Genomic DNA, 15,931 nt, shown 5'->3' on the forward strand with positions numbered 1-15,931 from the left:
CGGGGATGCGGAGGCTGGCGCGCGGACCCGACCACCGGGAAACTTCCCGACCGCCGAGGCGGGCGCCGGGCCGGCGAGGGACTCCCCGGGGCCGCTGCCAGGGGGACCCGCGCCCCCCCGGCCCCCCCGGCGCGGCAGCGGGCCAGCTGTCAGGTGATATCCCGCCCCCCCCCCCCCCCTCCGCGGGGCCCGACACAACGCATGAGCGCGGCTGTCAGCCTCCCGCCACCCCCGCAGGGCACAGGCCCGGCGGCGGGCGTCCCGCCGGCGCACGGGCCTCCTGTCACCGGGACCCCCCGCGCCGCCCCGGGCCCCGCTGGCGGGGATACCCCGCCTCCCGCCCCGGCTGTCAGGGATCCCCCGCCCCCTCCCGGCGCGGGCCCGGCTGTCAGGGATCCCCCGCCCCGCTTCACGCAAGGGCCCTGCCGGGGTCCCCCGCTCTACTTCGGGCGCGGGCCCTGCCGGGGCCCGCGCGCACGCCCGCCGCCGCGGACCCCGCCGCCGCCGGGGATCCCCCGCCGCCGCCCCGGCAAGCCCCGCCGCCGGGGATGCCCCGCGCCCGCGAGCGGGGCCCGGGGCGGCGCGGCGGCCCGCGGGGATGCGGGGCAGCGCGCGCCTCGGCGCCGGTGCGGGGCGGGGCGGCCCCCGCGGCGGCTCCCCGGCCAGGCTCCCCTCCCCCCGGGCTCCGGGCCTGAGGCGGTCCCAGTCCCCGCCCGCCGCCCGCTCGCTCGCCCGCTCCTCACCGTGTCAGCGACAACACGGCCGGGGCCGAGGACGGGCTCCTCCGCGCCGCATCTTCCCGGCCGCCCGCGCGGACGGGGCCAGGGCGGGACCCGGACCGACCGGCCGCCGCTTCGGCCCTGCTCCGAGCCGAGGCAGCGAAACCAAAATGGCGGCGGCTCCTGCTCCACCGCGAGCGAGCGCCCGGCGCCCCGCCCGCCCCGCGCCCGGCCACACCCCTCCGGCCTAGCCCCGCCCCCGCCGAGAGAGGGCGCCGTTAGCCAGGCGGTGGGCGGGGCCCGCGCCACCCCGCCCCGCGCCGCCTGTCCCTGCGCGGCACCCGTAGCGGCCTCGCGGCACCCGCGGCCTCTCGCGCGGCCGATCCTGCCGGCGGGGCGGGCCCGCCGCCAGCCGTGAGTACCGGGGGGGATCGCCGGGCCGGGGCCCGCGGGTCGGCCGCTCGGCTCGGCGGCGGCTGCTGCCCGCAGGGCCCGTCCCCGAGGCGCGGCGGCCGCTCGGGCAGCAGCCGTGCGGAGGTCGGGCCCGCGCGGTGCGGCAGCCTGCGGCGGCTGCGGGGCGGTGATGGGGCCCGGCTGCGGGAGGAGGGGGGCGGAGGAGCGGCGGGGCCGAGGGAAGCGGGCTCTGGCCTGCGGGAGGCGGGGAGGGGAGGGCGACGCGTTGCCTTTCGTGCCTTCGCAGGTTTTACGAGCAGCGCTTCAGCCCTCGCCGTGTCCCCCAACGGCCCCGGTCCTGGCTCAGGTACGCGGCGCCTCCTGCTTATCCCGGGCCTGTGCGTGACTAGAGAGGGAATAACGGCTCCCGGCGGGGAGCACACGGGAAGGGAAAGCGGGGGGAAGGCGCGGGGAGACGCGGCCCGGGAGCAGCGGCGGGCGCGCAGACACGGCTCGTCCGAAGACGGTACCGTTGGTCACCTCGAAGTTGTTCCCGTTTTCGAGGCCCGCGTTTCTGGCGCTTGGCTTGGAGTTCCTGAAGGCAGCAGTAAAAACAGAGACAGCAGGCAACCAGGAACTTGTTTTTAGTTTAGTCCGGAGCGGGGATAGGTTAGGATTACTTAACGATGTCTGCAAATATAACTTTCGGGGTTCTTTGCATCATAATTACCAGCAGATTATACTCCGATCTATAAGCCCTTTCCTAAAGACCACAAACAGACAAGTATTTGTCCTATAATGGAGCAGTACGCTGAATTGGACGATTCTTTAACCTGAGCCAGGCACAGCTCAGCGAAGTGGCCGCAGTTTTAATCTACTCTTCTGCTGAGGCTCCTCTCCCACGACAGACAAGCCCTAGAGAAGAGCCCCGGCAGCTGCGTTAAAGTACTCATTCAGGAATTCTGTCACAATGTTAGGGTGCCCAAAATAAACGGAAACTTTCAGGTTCTCGTGACTCCTTAATTCTACCCGTTGTGTGTGAGAAAACAGCTTTCCCACCCTACTTTCTTTACCATTAAACCTCTGATACAGAACAAAATGCGATTCATTCTCAGCAGAGCTGGATTTCTCCTTCCCCTTCTGCTGTACATGCTGGCGTGGCAAAGGAAAACGCCTGGAACAGCCTCCACAGGCTGATACCGTCACCTATTCTTGAAGTAGCAAAACTGGAGCTTGTTTTTCAAACATGTATTGTGCGTTGATTGTTAGATGAAAGAATGTCAAGCATCTTAACAAAATTAACGTCCTTCAGTGCGGAGTTATTTTCTCATTCTATGCAGTAACAGCTGTAAATGCCGTTCTATGCAGTTAAATCATCTTTGAATTGCTTAGCATTGACGCTGCAGTTAACCACCGATTTCACCGAGACAGCTATTCCTCCTAAGGAATTACAAGGTAATTATCTCACTTTGAATGCATTGTGTAACGTATCTCAAGCCAGAATTCTTAAAGCATCTTTGTTAGGTATCGTCATCATTTTCTTCTCAGAAAGTGGTATGAAGAAGGCCTTGAATGCCGGCAGAGATGACAGATTTAATTAATTTACTTGCCTTTTTGCCTCTATTTTTGCATCACAATTGCTCAAGTGTTTTCTTTTGGGTTCTTTCTCCTGTTTTGATCAAAGACTGCTGAGCAGTAGATACTAATATTTGATTAGGATGAAGCTGGAAATGCAGAAGCACCTTCAGTCTCTGCCTTACTCCAGTTTCTTCTAAATAACCACTGTGTAGCCCTTGCTCTTACATCTCTTAACAGCTGCAGTCAAAATAGATGCCCTTCCCCATTAAAAGAATCTGTCCTCCTCACTAGATGAATGAAATCTCTTTATTTATAAAGTAAGGGATTTTTTGGTAAATGTCTCTCTGTAAAAAGGCAACATAATTAATGGAATATTTTTTAATTAGGCAAATTATGCTGCTTACCAGTAGTCAGCTGTATTGCTACAGAGCATTCTGACAGGTTGTCTGAATTATCTGTGTGCCTAGACTTTAAGCTCTTTAGGCAGGAACGATTCTCTCCCAGTGTAAGATACGTTAAACGTGATAAAAAATCCCTAAAACATCCACTTCTGTCTCTGCAGAAAAAATGCTGAGAAGTCTGAAAGGACTTGTCTACCATCCTCTCAAGGTAAGTCCTGTAATAGCGTGATGCTTCTTCCAATATTTCAGCTGTCCTGTGACCTGGAATGACAATTTACAGCTGTAAAAAGTGAGATTCTTCTTACGTTTGTCACCTAAAAACTTGGTGTTGACTATAAGCTGGTTGTGTAAACTCCCATTATGGGCAAAGGAAAGAGAGACCGCTTGTGTGTGTTACTCCTCCTCCATTTCTCTGCGTTGGCTGGAGAGGGAGAACATGCAAGCAAGCAAGCCTGGATAGCTGGCTTAAATATTTGTTAGAAGACTAAAGTTTAGCAGCTTTCTGAAATGTCCAGAATGCTGAAATTCTGCATCTTCAGTGCAAGTGTTTCTCAGAAAACAGAGAATCTACTTGCGCTGCGCTGCTGGGAAGTACAAGGGAAGAAGCCCTTCATACAGAACAGAACCACCAGCCTTTCACAACGCCTGCGTTGCTGGTGGGAAGATAATTTTGCCAAAGATGGCTCAGTGCTTCAGGTGGGTGTAGTAGCATTAGCTCTGCCACAACACCACAGCAGCACTACGTTATCAGTAAAGCTTCCTTACAATTATAAACAGCATAATGAATTAATGTTGCATATCTGGAATGACTTCCTAATGCTAAAGAATTTTAGTTGTTTTGTTTGCTGTTGTCTTTTCAATGCTTTTGCACTAGTACATCGCGATATGCAACCACTGAAGGGGATGGCTGTATAACTACTTGTTTCCAGAGACGAGGCTCTGCTTGTACAGTACTGTACTTATGATGGCAGCCTTTATGAAATGAACATTCTTTTTTAGAGACTAAGATACGTGGAATCATGTAGGAACAGCTCCACCTTATGGCACATGACTTTGATTAATCTCCATGTACCACGTGATAGTTTGCTGCCATTTCAGGGATCTGAGTTAGATTACTCTGTCCTTTGGCAGATGGAAACTTACTATAAAATCCGCTCTACACGATGAGCATTAACCGCGTTAAAAGATGATGTGAAAATGTGAGAGCCTTATGTACGCGTTAGGATTTACTACGCAGAGCTCTACAGTGAGCCAGAAAGGTATATGTATGTGTTTCTGGCATTCTGCGTGAAGCCAAGGGGATCAGTGATAAGCCACTGTCTTCTGTGCAGGAGGAGGGAGCAAGTGGCATGTTGCTGCTTTAAAGTCAGGATATGTAATGCATTAGCAGTGGTATTCTGGGTCGCTCAAAAGTATTCTTGTAGCCTGTTAAAAACACAGATGCACTTGTGCATGGATTTTGTAAACGGAAACACAGTAATTCATAAAATGCAAGTCTGTATCTCTCAAATTCAGGAGAACTGTGAATAGTGGTGTAGTCACTGCTCTAGGAGCTTGTCTTGATTTTGTAGCACTTCAAAGAGTTAGGAAGGATTTCATGTCTCCAGGTACTTAGAAGCTGCGTCTACAGCCCAGTGCAAGCTATAGTCCACAAAGGAAAAGTTCCAAAGCACTGCAAGGCTAGATGGTGGTTCTGAGGAAGATGTATCATGCTAAGGGGCTCAAAGAAGTGCCGTTCTAAAACGGTGTCCTTCCAGGAGGAAGATGTCATAATTTAAAGATGAGATATGTTCTGTTGATGGAAATATAGAAATTCTGTGTTCTTGGCTGCAAGAAGAGAGGACTGAACTTAAAGACACATCCCTCTCCCACTTGCACCCTGTCTTACTGTGCTGTCTTCTACTCCCTTCATAGAACTTACTGGGAATTGGCTTTTGTACCATAGAGAATCCAACTCCTGCTGATCTTCTGAGATCGTGCTTTTTAAAAAGTTGTATTGCTAATCTTGGTTTGACTAAGTATCATTCAGCTAAAGTCTTGAGCTGAGTCTAGACACACATAAAAACTGAACACGGTCAGAGCAAGGCGTTAATCCTTGCTTAATTTTCATTCACTGTTACACAGGGCAGGGACAAGGATTTGTACGGTACTCCAGAGAAAGGATGTCCCCGGAGCTATAAGCTTGCCTTTTCTTCTAAGCGAGCAAAGCTCACAGCCCCAAGACGTTCATCTGAGCTTTGAGGAGGAGGGAATGCGGGATGTTCAAAGAAAATGAGAGGGACTATGATTCCAGGCTAGAAATGACCTAGGGCTGACATTTTCTAGATGAATAGGTGACAATAGTTGCGTGCTCCAGTTATTCACGTATTAAATTAGCATCTTAGTGCCTTGCTCTAGGCTGTAAATTAAGTCACTTCTGTGGACTTAAAACTAGACGTAGCCAAATAAGACATCCTACTTGATCGTTCGGATTTGAGGAGGAAAAGAACTCGGTGGGAACAAGAGAAGGTGGTGGTAAAATGCGATGACAACAGTGAATGCTTAGTGATCTTCCATGTTTACATCGCAGTAGTTCGTTCTATGGGTATCTGGTGTTGAGTACAAACCGGTTTATTTCCTTCCCTACAAGAGGAGCGCTGAAATGCTGATTCAGGCGTCCATTGTGCGTTTCACAGGGGATGTGGGGTAATCCGACATTACACTTGCTTCTGAGCCCTCGTGGCTTTCAGATGACCCCCTGAGGAAAACCCGGATGACAGCAGGATTGCATCATGCCCTGGAGAACCGGAGCAGCTGTTCCTGTCTCTAAACCGTAGTTCATGGCTACTCTCATCTATGCAGACAGACAAAATAGGAAACTACTTGCTCTGTTTACAGTGGAGCCTGCAACTGTTCCAGTCAGTAATATGAAGGGTGGCTTTCCGTTTTGCTTGCCGTGGTCACAGCCTCTGTTTGGAGCGTACGCTTTTTTGATTCATTGACAAACGCTCCTATTTTCTTTCACCGTAACATAATAAAATGCTTGTCCTTCTACTACTCACTTTCTTGCCTATTTTGGCTAGGCTTTACAGGCATGCTTCAGCAGTCTGTCTATGGAAAAAAGAATTAATCAGCTTAGCTGGCTGTTTCAGTTTCTCAGCCACACCTGTATTATAATGAAAGAGTCTGTATGCAGGGACGCAGTTAGGAAAATCAGTGCAGGGAATGTAATTATAAATATCAAATAGTGGGCAGCATGGCACTAATCCCTCAATAATTGAGGTGATTATGGATTACTAGACAGCTTGAATTTCAAGGTGCTAGCTAGTACTCAGTGTAGGCAGAAATGTTGTGGGAACTTCCCAGCGAAAGCACCTTAATGGCTGTACTTGTGCTCTTAAGCAATCTTGAGGGGGATAACTCTTTCGGGTACAGGGCTTGAGTCTCTGGCTGACTTAAGGTGGTAGTTGACTTAAGCGAATGGAAATGGTTTAGAAGCAGGCATCTAAACGTGAAATGGGGTTCTAAAGCACGTGGGTTTTCACGATGAATTTACATTCTGATGATGAATTTTTATTCCGATTGCAGAGAATTCTATTCTGTATTGCACGCTACCTTGATCTGATCATAATGTGCAAGCAATGAGTGTACAAACCAAACTACTACCTGGATTTTTTACCGGTAATCTTTGACTGCTGAGAAGTTTGTTGTCTGTTTGCCTTTTTCTTTCCTTAGTTGGACCATGGGTATGCCCTCCATACGGCAGCCAAAGATTGCTTAAGTTCCGTTGCCAGCCAGGATGCCCAAACACTGGCAGAAAGACCGCGAGCAGTTTTCTATACCAGCGAGAACGACCCGGTGAGTTACTGCCACAGTTGTTATTGTCAGACAGCAAGTGCCTAAATTCCATCAGACTGTCTGCGGACATGCTGGAGCCAGGAATGCTTACTGGGATTGTGTTGTTCTAGTAAACATCTGGGAAGGGAGTCCACGGGTCTAATAACAGGCCTCTAGACCATGATCCGCAGCCCAAAGGAAAACAGTGCACCTGCCTGGGTTTAAATAAGACAGGGCTGGTCCTCTGCCTGAAAGCTCCTGGGAACAAGTATTGATTCCTTCTCTGTAGTTGCACAGATGAGAGAGACCGTGTATTGTAGAAGCTCAGATGTGGCTTAGCTTGTCATCAGACACCATTAATTTCAACTCCAGGGTTATTCTTCCCTGACTAACCTCCCCAAATTGGCTAGGAAGGGGAATAAAAAACACACACCCCAGATGACCTCAGCACAGCACAGCTCTCCAACATCGTAATTCCAGCCTCACACTCTCTGTCTCAAGCACAAAATGAAGTGGAATAAATGAATGGAATAAGCCTTTGAGGTGCTTTTCTGCTGCCTCTGTAATTGGACTCTTTCAATACTGATTCCTCTGGGGTCTCTATGGAAACAGCAGCATGCAGATGATCTTACTCACGTGATGCGAGTGTCTCTATAGATCGCACAGAAGAGTCCAGATGGCAAGGATTGTCCCCACTGTCCTGTGCCTACCATTTACGTTGCCAGGCAACTGGCTTTGGCATTCTGACTTCACGTGCCTGATGTTTGGCGACAACCGCCATTGCTTCTGAATTTATCAGATCAGCGTTCCTCAGACTTGCTGTGTTGCAGATCGCGTATTGCAGCGGAGAGGCTCCGCTGGCTCGCCTCCTCTACAAACCCGATAGCTCTGACTGCACCCGTACTTGTGCACCATAAAGTCCCATTAAAAATGGATTAAGACGACCAAATGAAAACTACATTTTTAATAAGACTTAGCTTTTATATACCTGTCCATTATCAAAACTCCAAGTGACTAAACATGAGGATAGAGATACTGACCCACTTTACAGATGTAGGAGCTGAATAGTGAAGGAATTTGCCCAAGGTTACGCAGCGAGTCAGTGATGAAACTGAGAATGAAAATGGTCTCTGGAGTCCTGCTCTTCTGTTCGAGTACATAGATAACACTGCCATGCAAAAACACAGGTCCTGTTTGTCTGTGTCCAGCACGTGCAGGAAAACTCTAGGGAATCCAGCCCAGAGTTTGAAATGCAGCTCTGCATGGAAAAGGACTGAAGTCTCTCTTAATAGTTCTCCTCTTTAGTCTATCTCCAAGTAACATCTCCTTACAGTAGAGGAGCTATTGACTAGCCAGGTTTTTTTAAATTTTCTTCCTGTTGCTAAGATTTACTGACCAGTAAACAGCAGATTGGCAACTTAGGCAGCTTAGAGAGCAGTTTGCTGAAGTTGCCAAATGGTTTCTTCATATAAGCAGTTTGGCAAACCTGTGGGTACCTCGAATCCTGCAGTCGTACCAAGGTAAACCGTACAGTCCAGGATGCATTGACCTGTCCTCAGTAAGGTGTGGAATAGGGGTGTAGTTACCACGGGCTTTTCAGAGTGGAGGTGGGGGCAGAAGATAAGAGAACAGGCACGTTGCATGCTGGAAGACTGAAAATCTGGTCTGAAGAAAGGGTAGGGAGACTAACACGTAGCAAGAATTCTGGGGCTAAAGAATTCATGGGCCTGCAATAGAGCTGCAGCAGTTGCGCATGAAGAGTCCGTCAGGGAACTGGGAAAAGCAAAATATTCACAGCAAAAGCAGGCAGTAGTCAAACCTGTAGGTCCGGCTGCTCCCGTGGTTTCATGTGAGGAACACAGCAGGCAGCCAGGTCAGGGTAGCAGTACCCATCACAACCTTTTTTTCCCCCATCCATTCATTCTGGTCAAACCATTTGTCAGCCAGACAGCACAGGTGAGCGACCAAGCCCACACCAGTATTGTCTCATCTGTTCTGGGCCTCAGTAAATCAAGCCCTGGGTCTACACCAAAGCTAATAAGGATACAAGGCAAGTCTGGATCAGCCCCTAAATCTGCTACAGCAGGCAGAAATAATGACTATTTCTTTTTCTTTCTGAATAGTATTTTCCTGGATCATTATGCAAAATAAAGAAAACAAGGAAGTTGTTACATTCTGATTCCATCTCAACCAAAATGGAAGGAAGAGATGGGCATGCACAAGAATATAGAGGAGGTTTTTTTGACTTTAAATCCATGGGAAAGTGCAGAGCGGGATGTGATACAAGCTTCAAAGCTTGGCACAAAGCTGCTAGAAAAGCCAGACAAAGCTTGGCACAAAAGTTGCTAAAAGTCACACGGGAAATACTGCAGAATAGTCTATATACTGTCCTAATTACACAAGACACAAAAGCTGACGTACACCAAGAGTAAATAAGTAAGTGCTTTGCAAGTATGGCATGGTAGGAAAATAGAATAATGAAGGGAAAAAACAAGGATGTATAACAAGGCATGAAACAGGTATTAAATTTTCAGATACCAGTAACAACTGCTTCTTAGAGTGCATAGTCAGAGATCTTAAAGTAGTCGCTATAAATAAATGCAGAAAGATGCATGTCCGCTGGAGAAGTAATATTGACCGCTTATGTCACAACAAGGGACTTGAAATTAGCGCCTGGAAAAGAGATCAGAAAACAGAGTTCTCAAGCGACCAGTACTAGTTAAAAAGGCAAATGGCATATTAGGAATTACTGTTGAGAGACACAAGAAAGAACAAACCAGAAAATGTAATTTTGTTGCAGACTTAAAGAAAGTAAATTTGAATCTATTGGAGAACTCAAAAGGGGATCACATTACCGTTAAGATATTGTGGTGACCAGACGTACAAGTCGACTAATAAAAGATTAGATAAATTCATGAAGCATAGGGCCACCGGTGCCCACAAAACCCAGTGGTTCATATAAAAGCTCAAGGAATCCCTGTATCATTTATTGCCAGGGAGGATATCCTTTCTTTAGACTCCTCCTAAGCATCTGCCAGTAGTGTCCTGATACTACAATTCCTGCTTTACTTTAATACACTAGTTCTTCTGACTCAGTAAGTAGATACTCGCTTTGATTGAGTGTTCCCTCCCTGTTCCATACTCACAGGCATTCTGTATCCAGAAAAAAGGTATCCAACTTTCCCGAGTCTTACAGTTTGCCTTTTACCTTCCCAGGCCAATCACGCAGAACACCATGAGGGTCGCCATTATAGCATTTCACTTGAGGAGGTGAAAGCTGTGTTTCCACATGGGCTGCCCTACCGCTTCCAGCAGCAGGTACTTTGTCTTAGAGCAGATTTGTAGGAAGTGGACTGGTACGTGGGAAGAACCAGATCCATCGCGTAACTATGATGCTTTCCTGTTGGAGTAAGAGAGAGTGACGTGCTGCAAGAATGCAATTATTCCTGGTCCTTACTGTTATTTTCTACATCTAAAAGGTATCAATCAACCTAATCAGAATAGTGGCAGAAGGGTGTGAGGATTCGACCTTAGGCAACATTCTATCCAATATTTTTCATGTCTAACTTCTGAGTACATAAAAAATTACAGAAACATTTTCCATAGTTACATTTCTGTATGACAGGCTGTCTCATTAAGTAAGTTTATATCAGCAACAAAAAAATCTTGATTCCTGTTGTGAGACAGATTATGCTGTGACTGGATAAGGCTTCGTGGACTGCCTACTTGAGTTTAAGAACAGATTTCTTATCTGTGAGTTAGTAATTCTAGGTGGTTGACTTTTGATTCACTGACAGGCTGGTCGGCCTCACCTTGCTCTCTGGGAAGGTGATGGAACAGCTAATCCTGGAAACCATTTCCAGGCACACAAAGGACAAGAAAGTCATCAGGGGCAGTTGGCACGGCTTCACCCAGGGGAAGTCACGCTTTACCAGCTTGATAAACTTCTGTGATGACATGACTGGCCTGGCAGACGAGGGGAGAGCGGTGGATATTCAGGCCCTGCACAGTACCAGTCAGAGATGGAGTCGCATCAGGAACAGCGGTAGTGTGCTGGCATCCGGCTTCTTGTTCACGTTCTGTTCCTTTTCTCAGATTAAGACCTTCAATGAAGCCTGCCTGATGGTGCGAAAACCAGCTCTAGAACTTTTCACTTACCTGAAAAGCTCCAACTTTGCACACCCAGCTGTCAGATATGTGATCTGTATCTTTTATCACTCACTTGATGGTAGAATGCAAATTAAATGCAAGCAGGTGAGTTTACACAGATGAGGGTGATGTTTTGATCCTATGCTGACCACTGTGGTTTAGTCTTCAGGAGGTGGTTCTACCACAGGCCTGTTGTCAGCAGAGCTAGTCTGAGGAGTTCATGAACCTCATATACTTTTATTTTAAGCCAGACCTGGCTTATGACACAGATCCACAAACAGGGCTATGAGCACAACTAAGGGAATGGGAATCATCAGCTCTGATATAGTGGGGTGGGAGGATACAGAGAGAAGGAATTGTTTAGGCTAGGTTTGCTGCTGGACAAAAGCATGATGGAATGCCATCCCTGCTTTTACCACCTTTGAACTTCCTTTATGCCTTTTGCGAAAAAATTACAGTCAAGTATAAACGGAAGCGGTTTTTTGGAGACTTTCCTTGACAGTCCATGTTGGAGACGGCGAGAAAGGAACGGGGAAAACCATGACTCTTTGTCACGTGGTTCACTACTGTGCAAGGCAAGGCTGGCTGGTGCTGCACATCCCAGACGGTAAGAACACCGACGCTATCTGTGCTACTACCTCAAATACACTTGCTGATCCGCAAGATGCTCCTTCAAGTGAAAGGTGGAGGGTAGGCCACAGCAAATTATCTTTGGTTTTTCCATAGCGGAGAAGGCTAATAAAGCACAAACCCCCCAAATAAAGTAGAACACAATTCGTTATTTTCACATGCTTATAGGCAGTCTTTTTTTCCCCACTGTTAACGAGTACGACAGGAGATGTATTGCGCGTGGGTCTGTGTGGCCTCCTCTGTTCTCAAGGGAGAGCCTTGTCCATTAAGGATGGCAGACTCATACAATTATTTTGACTTAAAAAAAAAAAAAAGCAACTGTTTTCTTTTGCTTACAGCTCATCTCTGGGTGAAAAACTGCAAGGAGCTTATGCAGTCTTCCTATAACAAAGAACGGCTTGATCAGCCTTTGCAGGCATCTTTCTGGCTCAAGAACTTCAAAACCTCAAATGAGCGCTTCCTAAAAGAGGTTTGTAGAGCCTGTCAAGTTGTTTTGGTTAGTAGCCAAGAACTACCCACAGGATCATCTCTCAGGGACTGCGTGTGCACGTGCTTCCTGTCACTGAGCACCTTGACGCCAATTCTAGATTTATTCATTTTCAAGAAATGCTTCATGTATGCAGTCACATTGCATGCAAACCCACAAACCCTACCCTTCACTGGAATTCAGTTTTTGTAGAAGTAGTACTTTAAATCCCCGCTGTGGGCATGGCTATTTGCAATGAACACTTCTCCCAGATTCTGCACTAGTCTTTAACAGTGGCAAAGAAAGAGGAATCTTGCCATCCAGATTTGCTGAGCTGCCTTTGCACTTAGTTCTCAGTTTAATTGTTGTTCTCTTACTGCAGATAAAAACACAAAAAAAATACGTGTGGGGCAAACGAGAAAGCACGGAGGAGGGCAGACCATTGGGTGAAGTGGTGGAGCAGGTAAGGAACAACAAGTGTTTCTTGCTTTGTCTCACCTTTTATTAGACGGTCCCATCATTGTGTATGTAGAAGAAATTGCTTCTAAAGATCTTACAAGTAGCAGTTCTAGGAAATGGAAGGCATTTCCCTATCAACAAGGTGTGGCTACAGAAAATGTTGTGGAAGATGCGGTGGATCTGTAAAGGAAGCTGTACAGAGAACTTGCGTAGAAACAAAAAATTAGAGTTTGAAAGTTCCTACTCCTTTGATGCTCAGTGCCTTAGACCAGATTGCTCCTTTGATAGGAACGAACAGAGCATTGACTGTCGTTTTATCGTCCTTCCCCCTTAGAAAGGGTGGACAGTGCACAAAGTTGCCAGCTTTCTTTATTAACAAGAAAACCAACCCAAGTTATGTGCCTTTTTCTACTTAAAGGGTTTAGCTCGCATGAGAAATGCCAGCGATGCTGTAGGGGTTGTGCTGAAAGAGATAAAGCAGCAATGTCATCTCGGCTCATTCCGACTTCTTGTGGCAGTGGACGGTGTCAACGCGCTCTGGGGAAGGACTACGTTAAAGAAGGAAGACAAAAGCCCCGTAAGAAGTGATCTGCTCTGATGCTATTTCTGCATTCCTACTGCAAGGGAGAGCAGGGGAGGGCGTTTGGTTCATTTTTAAGTTCTGTAGCGATCCCTGAAAGATGTGCGTTTGGCTTCGCTAGCTTGGAGGGACCTGCAAAATTTGTATTGTGCTTAGACAGTTTTTACTGAAGAAAGTTCTCTCAGTGAGAAAAAAGCGCTTATGTCTTGTTACAGTAGGAAAGGTCTGGGCGTTTCGCTATGTCACATTACTAAGGCTGAATGCTACAGTGCTAAGTCAAAGCAAAGAAAGAAATGTGCCTAAAATCATGCAAATGATCCAGTCTAATTTAGAGTAGGGGAAGGGAATTTATGTCTCAGGTAGAAACTGCTGGCAAAAAAGAGTGATACAGACAATCTTACCAGGTTTCTCCAGAGGAGCTGACGCTTGTGTACAACCTAAGGAAGATGATGATGAACGATTGGGTGAGTTCGGTCTGTACCTTTGGGTGCATTACTCTCAGCAATCAAAGCTACGCGCCGATAAGCGTAAAGCTACAAATCTAACATCACACTGTTCCTTTAGCAGAGGGGAGCGTGAGCATAGTGCAACTGTTAAGGGTTAGTACCTCCTCAGTGTTTCTGACATCACCTGAAGAGAATAAGAACAGGTCAAATATATAACAATGCTTTGCTTAGTTACTGTGCCAAACTCCGGTTTATGACTCGTGCTTCCTGAGCTAGAGGTATTTAATAACCCTTAATGACACTTCATTTTATGATTTTTTGAATTAAGGAGAACTTTCAGTTGCTAAAAAAAAAAACCCTGTTAAACTTTTTGCTCTAGGAGGTAAACTCTTTTTGCTTCTTTTCCAATCCCCTGGGTGCTGATATCTCCAACAGGTAGTCTTCAGATTTGAAAGCATACAGAAAAATCCTTTTTAGAGTATTTCAGTTGTTTCAGCTGAAAGCTGTTTATAGGTGGGAATGACAGGTTTAAATGCCAGCACTGGAAACACCAGGTGCGTATGCCCTGTGCTGTGTGCGTACTTGGAGTAGCCAGGTTTAATGCAGTTAGGAACGTTGTAGTAAGTCCATTATATAGAATTTTGGAATTGAAGTAACAAAAAGAAAACACCTCACTTGTTTAGAATCAACCCATAACTATTTCGCAAATAACTACGTCTGTGGCTAAAAGGGTTTCTAATCTACCTCTCCTTCAGAGCGGAGGTGCGATTGTGACGACCCTCAGCCAGACGGGCTCTCTCTTCAAACCCAGCTCTGCCTATTTGCCCCAGGAGTTGCTGGGAAAGGTGAGTCTTGGCCCCCTTCACCTTGGGAACCGCCGAGAAACGGGGCTTTGGGAGCTGCGTTCCGTTCGGGTGGCGGACTTCGCCGTAGTTACTCTTCGGATTGTGTACATCCTCCTCCTCCTTCCACCTGACCCCGCTGGAGCTCGCAGGCGGCTGGGCCGGGCCCCCTCCCCGGCAGGCGGAAAGGCAGGGCCCTGCCCGGGCACCGCGGGCCTCCCCCCCGGGCCTCCCCCCCGGGCCTCCCCCCCGGGCCTCACCCGGCTTTCCTCCCCAGGAGGGGTTCGACGCGCTGGACCCCTTCGTCCCCGTCCCGGTCCCCAACTACAGCCCGCGGGAGTTCGAGAGCTGCTACGGCTACTACCTCGATCGCAAGTGGCTGCAGCACGAGAAAGGTCAGCGCGGCGGGGAGCGGCCTGTCCCGGCGGGGAGCGGCCTGTCCCGGCGGCGGCCGCGCCCCCAACGCACCTTCTTGTCTTGCAGCGCGCACGGAGGACGGCAAGGAGGAGCTGCGGTTCCTGAGCGGCTCCAACCCGCGGCAGCTGGAGCGGCTGGCGGGGCCCCTGTAGCGCAATAAAGGCCGCAGCGGCGGCGGTTCCGTGTCGGTGTCAGTGTCGGTCTGCTCGGGGCGGGGAGGGGGGGGCGTGGCTCCGCCGCTGACGCGCTTCCGGCTGCGCCGCCGCTGCGGGCGCGGCGCGCATGCGCGCTGGCTGGCGCGGGGCGCGAGCGCGATGCCGGGGGAGGCGGTGACGCTGCAGCTGGGGCAGTACGCGGGCTGCGTGGGCGCCCACTGGTGGGGGCTGCAGGTGCGGGGGGCGCCGGGGCCGGGCGGGGGTCGGGATCGGGGCCGGGGCCGGGGCTGACCCGCTCCCCCCACCCCTTCCCCGCAGGCCGCCGCGCTGCGCAGCCCCGCCGAGGCCGCCGAGCTCCGCTCCGCCGCGCTGCTCCGCAGCGGGCGCGGGGCGGGCGGGCGGGAGACGCGGACGCCGCGGCTGGTGGCGCTGGAGCTGAAAGGTACCGCGGGGCGGGGGGCGGGCGGGCGCGGGGCGGCCCCGCCGTGACCGCTCTCTCTTGCAGGCGGTGTGGGCGCGCTGGGGCCCGGCGGCGCGGGCGCGGAGGCGGCGGTGGCCTGGTGAGTGCGGGGCGGCGGCGGCGGCGGCGGCGGCGGCGCGGGGCCGCCGGCAGCTGCCGCCGGTTTGTGTTGCAGGGACGGGGCGGTGGCCGCCTACCTGGAGTGCGCCTCGGAGCGGGGCTCCGCGCCGCGGGACGCCGGGCGCTGCACGGTGAGGGCGGGCGGGGCGCAGCGCGGCCCCGCGGCACGAAGCGCTGCCCGGAGCCCGCCGGGGGTGTCGGGGGCTCCGGGCGGGTTTGTTTCCCCCGTGGCGCTCCCTGCCCGGCCAGGCGTGGAAGGACGGGGCGAAGCAGCCCGTAACGAGCGCCCCGGGCCTTGTC

The 15,931-nt window shown here is 50.4% G+C and overlaps 1 protein-coding gene across 1 annotated transcript; it reads left to right on the plus strand.

Moving 5' to 3' along the window:
• Positions 1-1,103: 1,103 nt before the first annotated feature.
• DAP3 (death associated protein 3) lies at positions 1,104-15,075 on the plus strand. Its single transcript, XM_059832254.1, has 15 exons — positions 1,104-1,133; positions 1,420-1,479; positions 2,481-2,567; positions 3,253-3,299; positions 6,806-6,928; positions 10,124-10,225; positions 11,003-11,111; positions 11,571-11,663; positions 12,025-12,155; positions 12,535-12,615; positions 13,030-13,188; positions 13,596-13,655; positions 14,393-14,482; positions 14,757-14,874; positions 14,963-15,075. Exons 4-15 carry the CDS (start codon positions 3,258-3,260, stop codon positions 15,046-15,048), a joined length of 1,194 nt encoding a protein of 397 aa, XP_059688237.1. The 5' UTR covers positions 1,104-1,133; positions 1,420-1,479; positions 2,481-2,567; positions 3,253-3,257; the 3' UTR covers positions 15,049-15,075.
• Positions 15,076-15,931: the final 856 nt, after the last annotated feature.

Source organism: Gavia stellata, chromosome 33, assembly GCF_030936135.1.
Source record: "Gavia stellata isolate bGavSte3 chromosome 33, bGavSte3.hap2, whole genome shotgun sequence".
In the NCBI taxonomy this organism is placed as follows: domain Eukaryota; kingdom Metazoa; phylum Chordata; class Aves; order Gaviiformes; family Gaviidae; genus Gavia; species Gavia stellata.

Coding starts and splice junctions, on each gene's coding strand:
- DAP3 (XM_059832254.1), top strand. CDS start 3,258: ATGCTGAGAAGTCTGAAAGGACTTGTCTACCATCCTCTCAAG. Junction 3,300..6,805: donor TTGTCTACCATCCTCTCAAG/GTAAGTCCTGTA, acceptor TTCTTTCCTTAG/TTGGACCATGGGTATGCCCT. Junction 11,112..11,570: donor AGCTGTCAGATATGTGATCT/GTATCTTTTATC, acceptor TCCATGTTGGAG/ACGGCGAGAAAGGAACGGGG.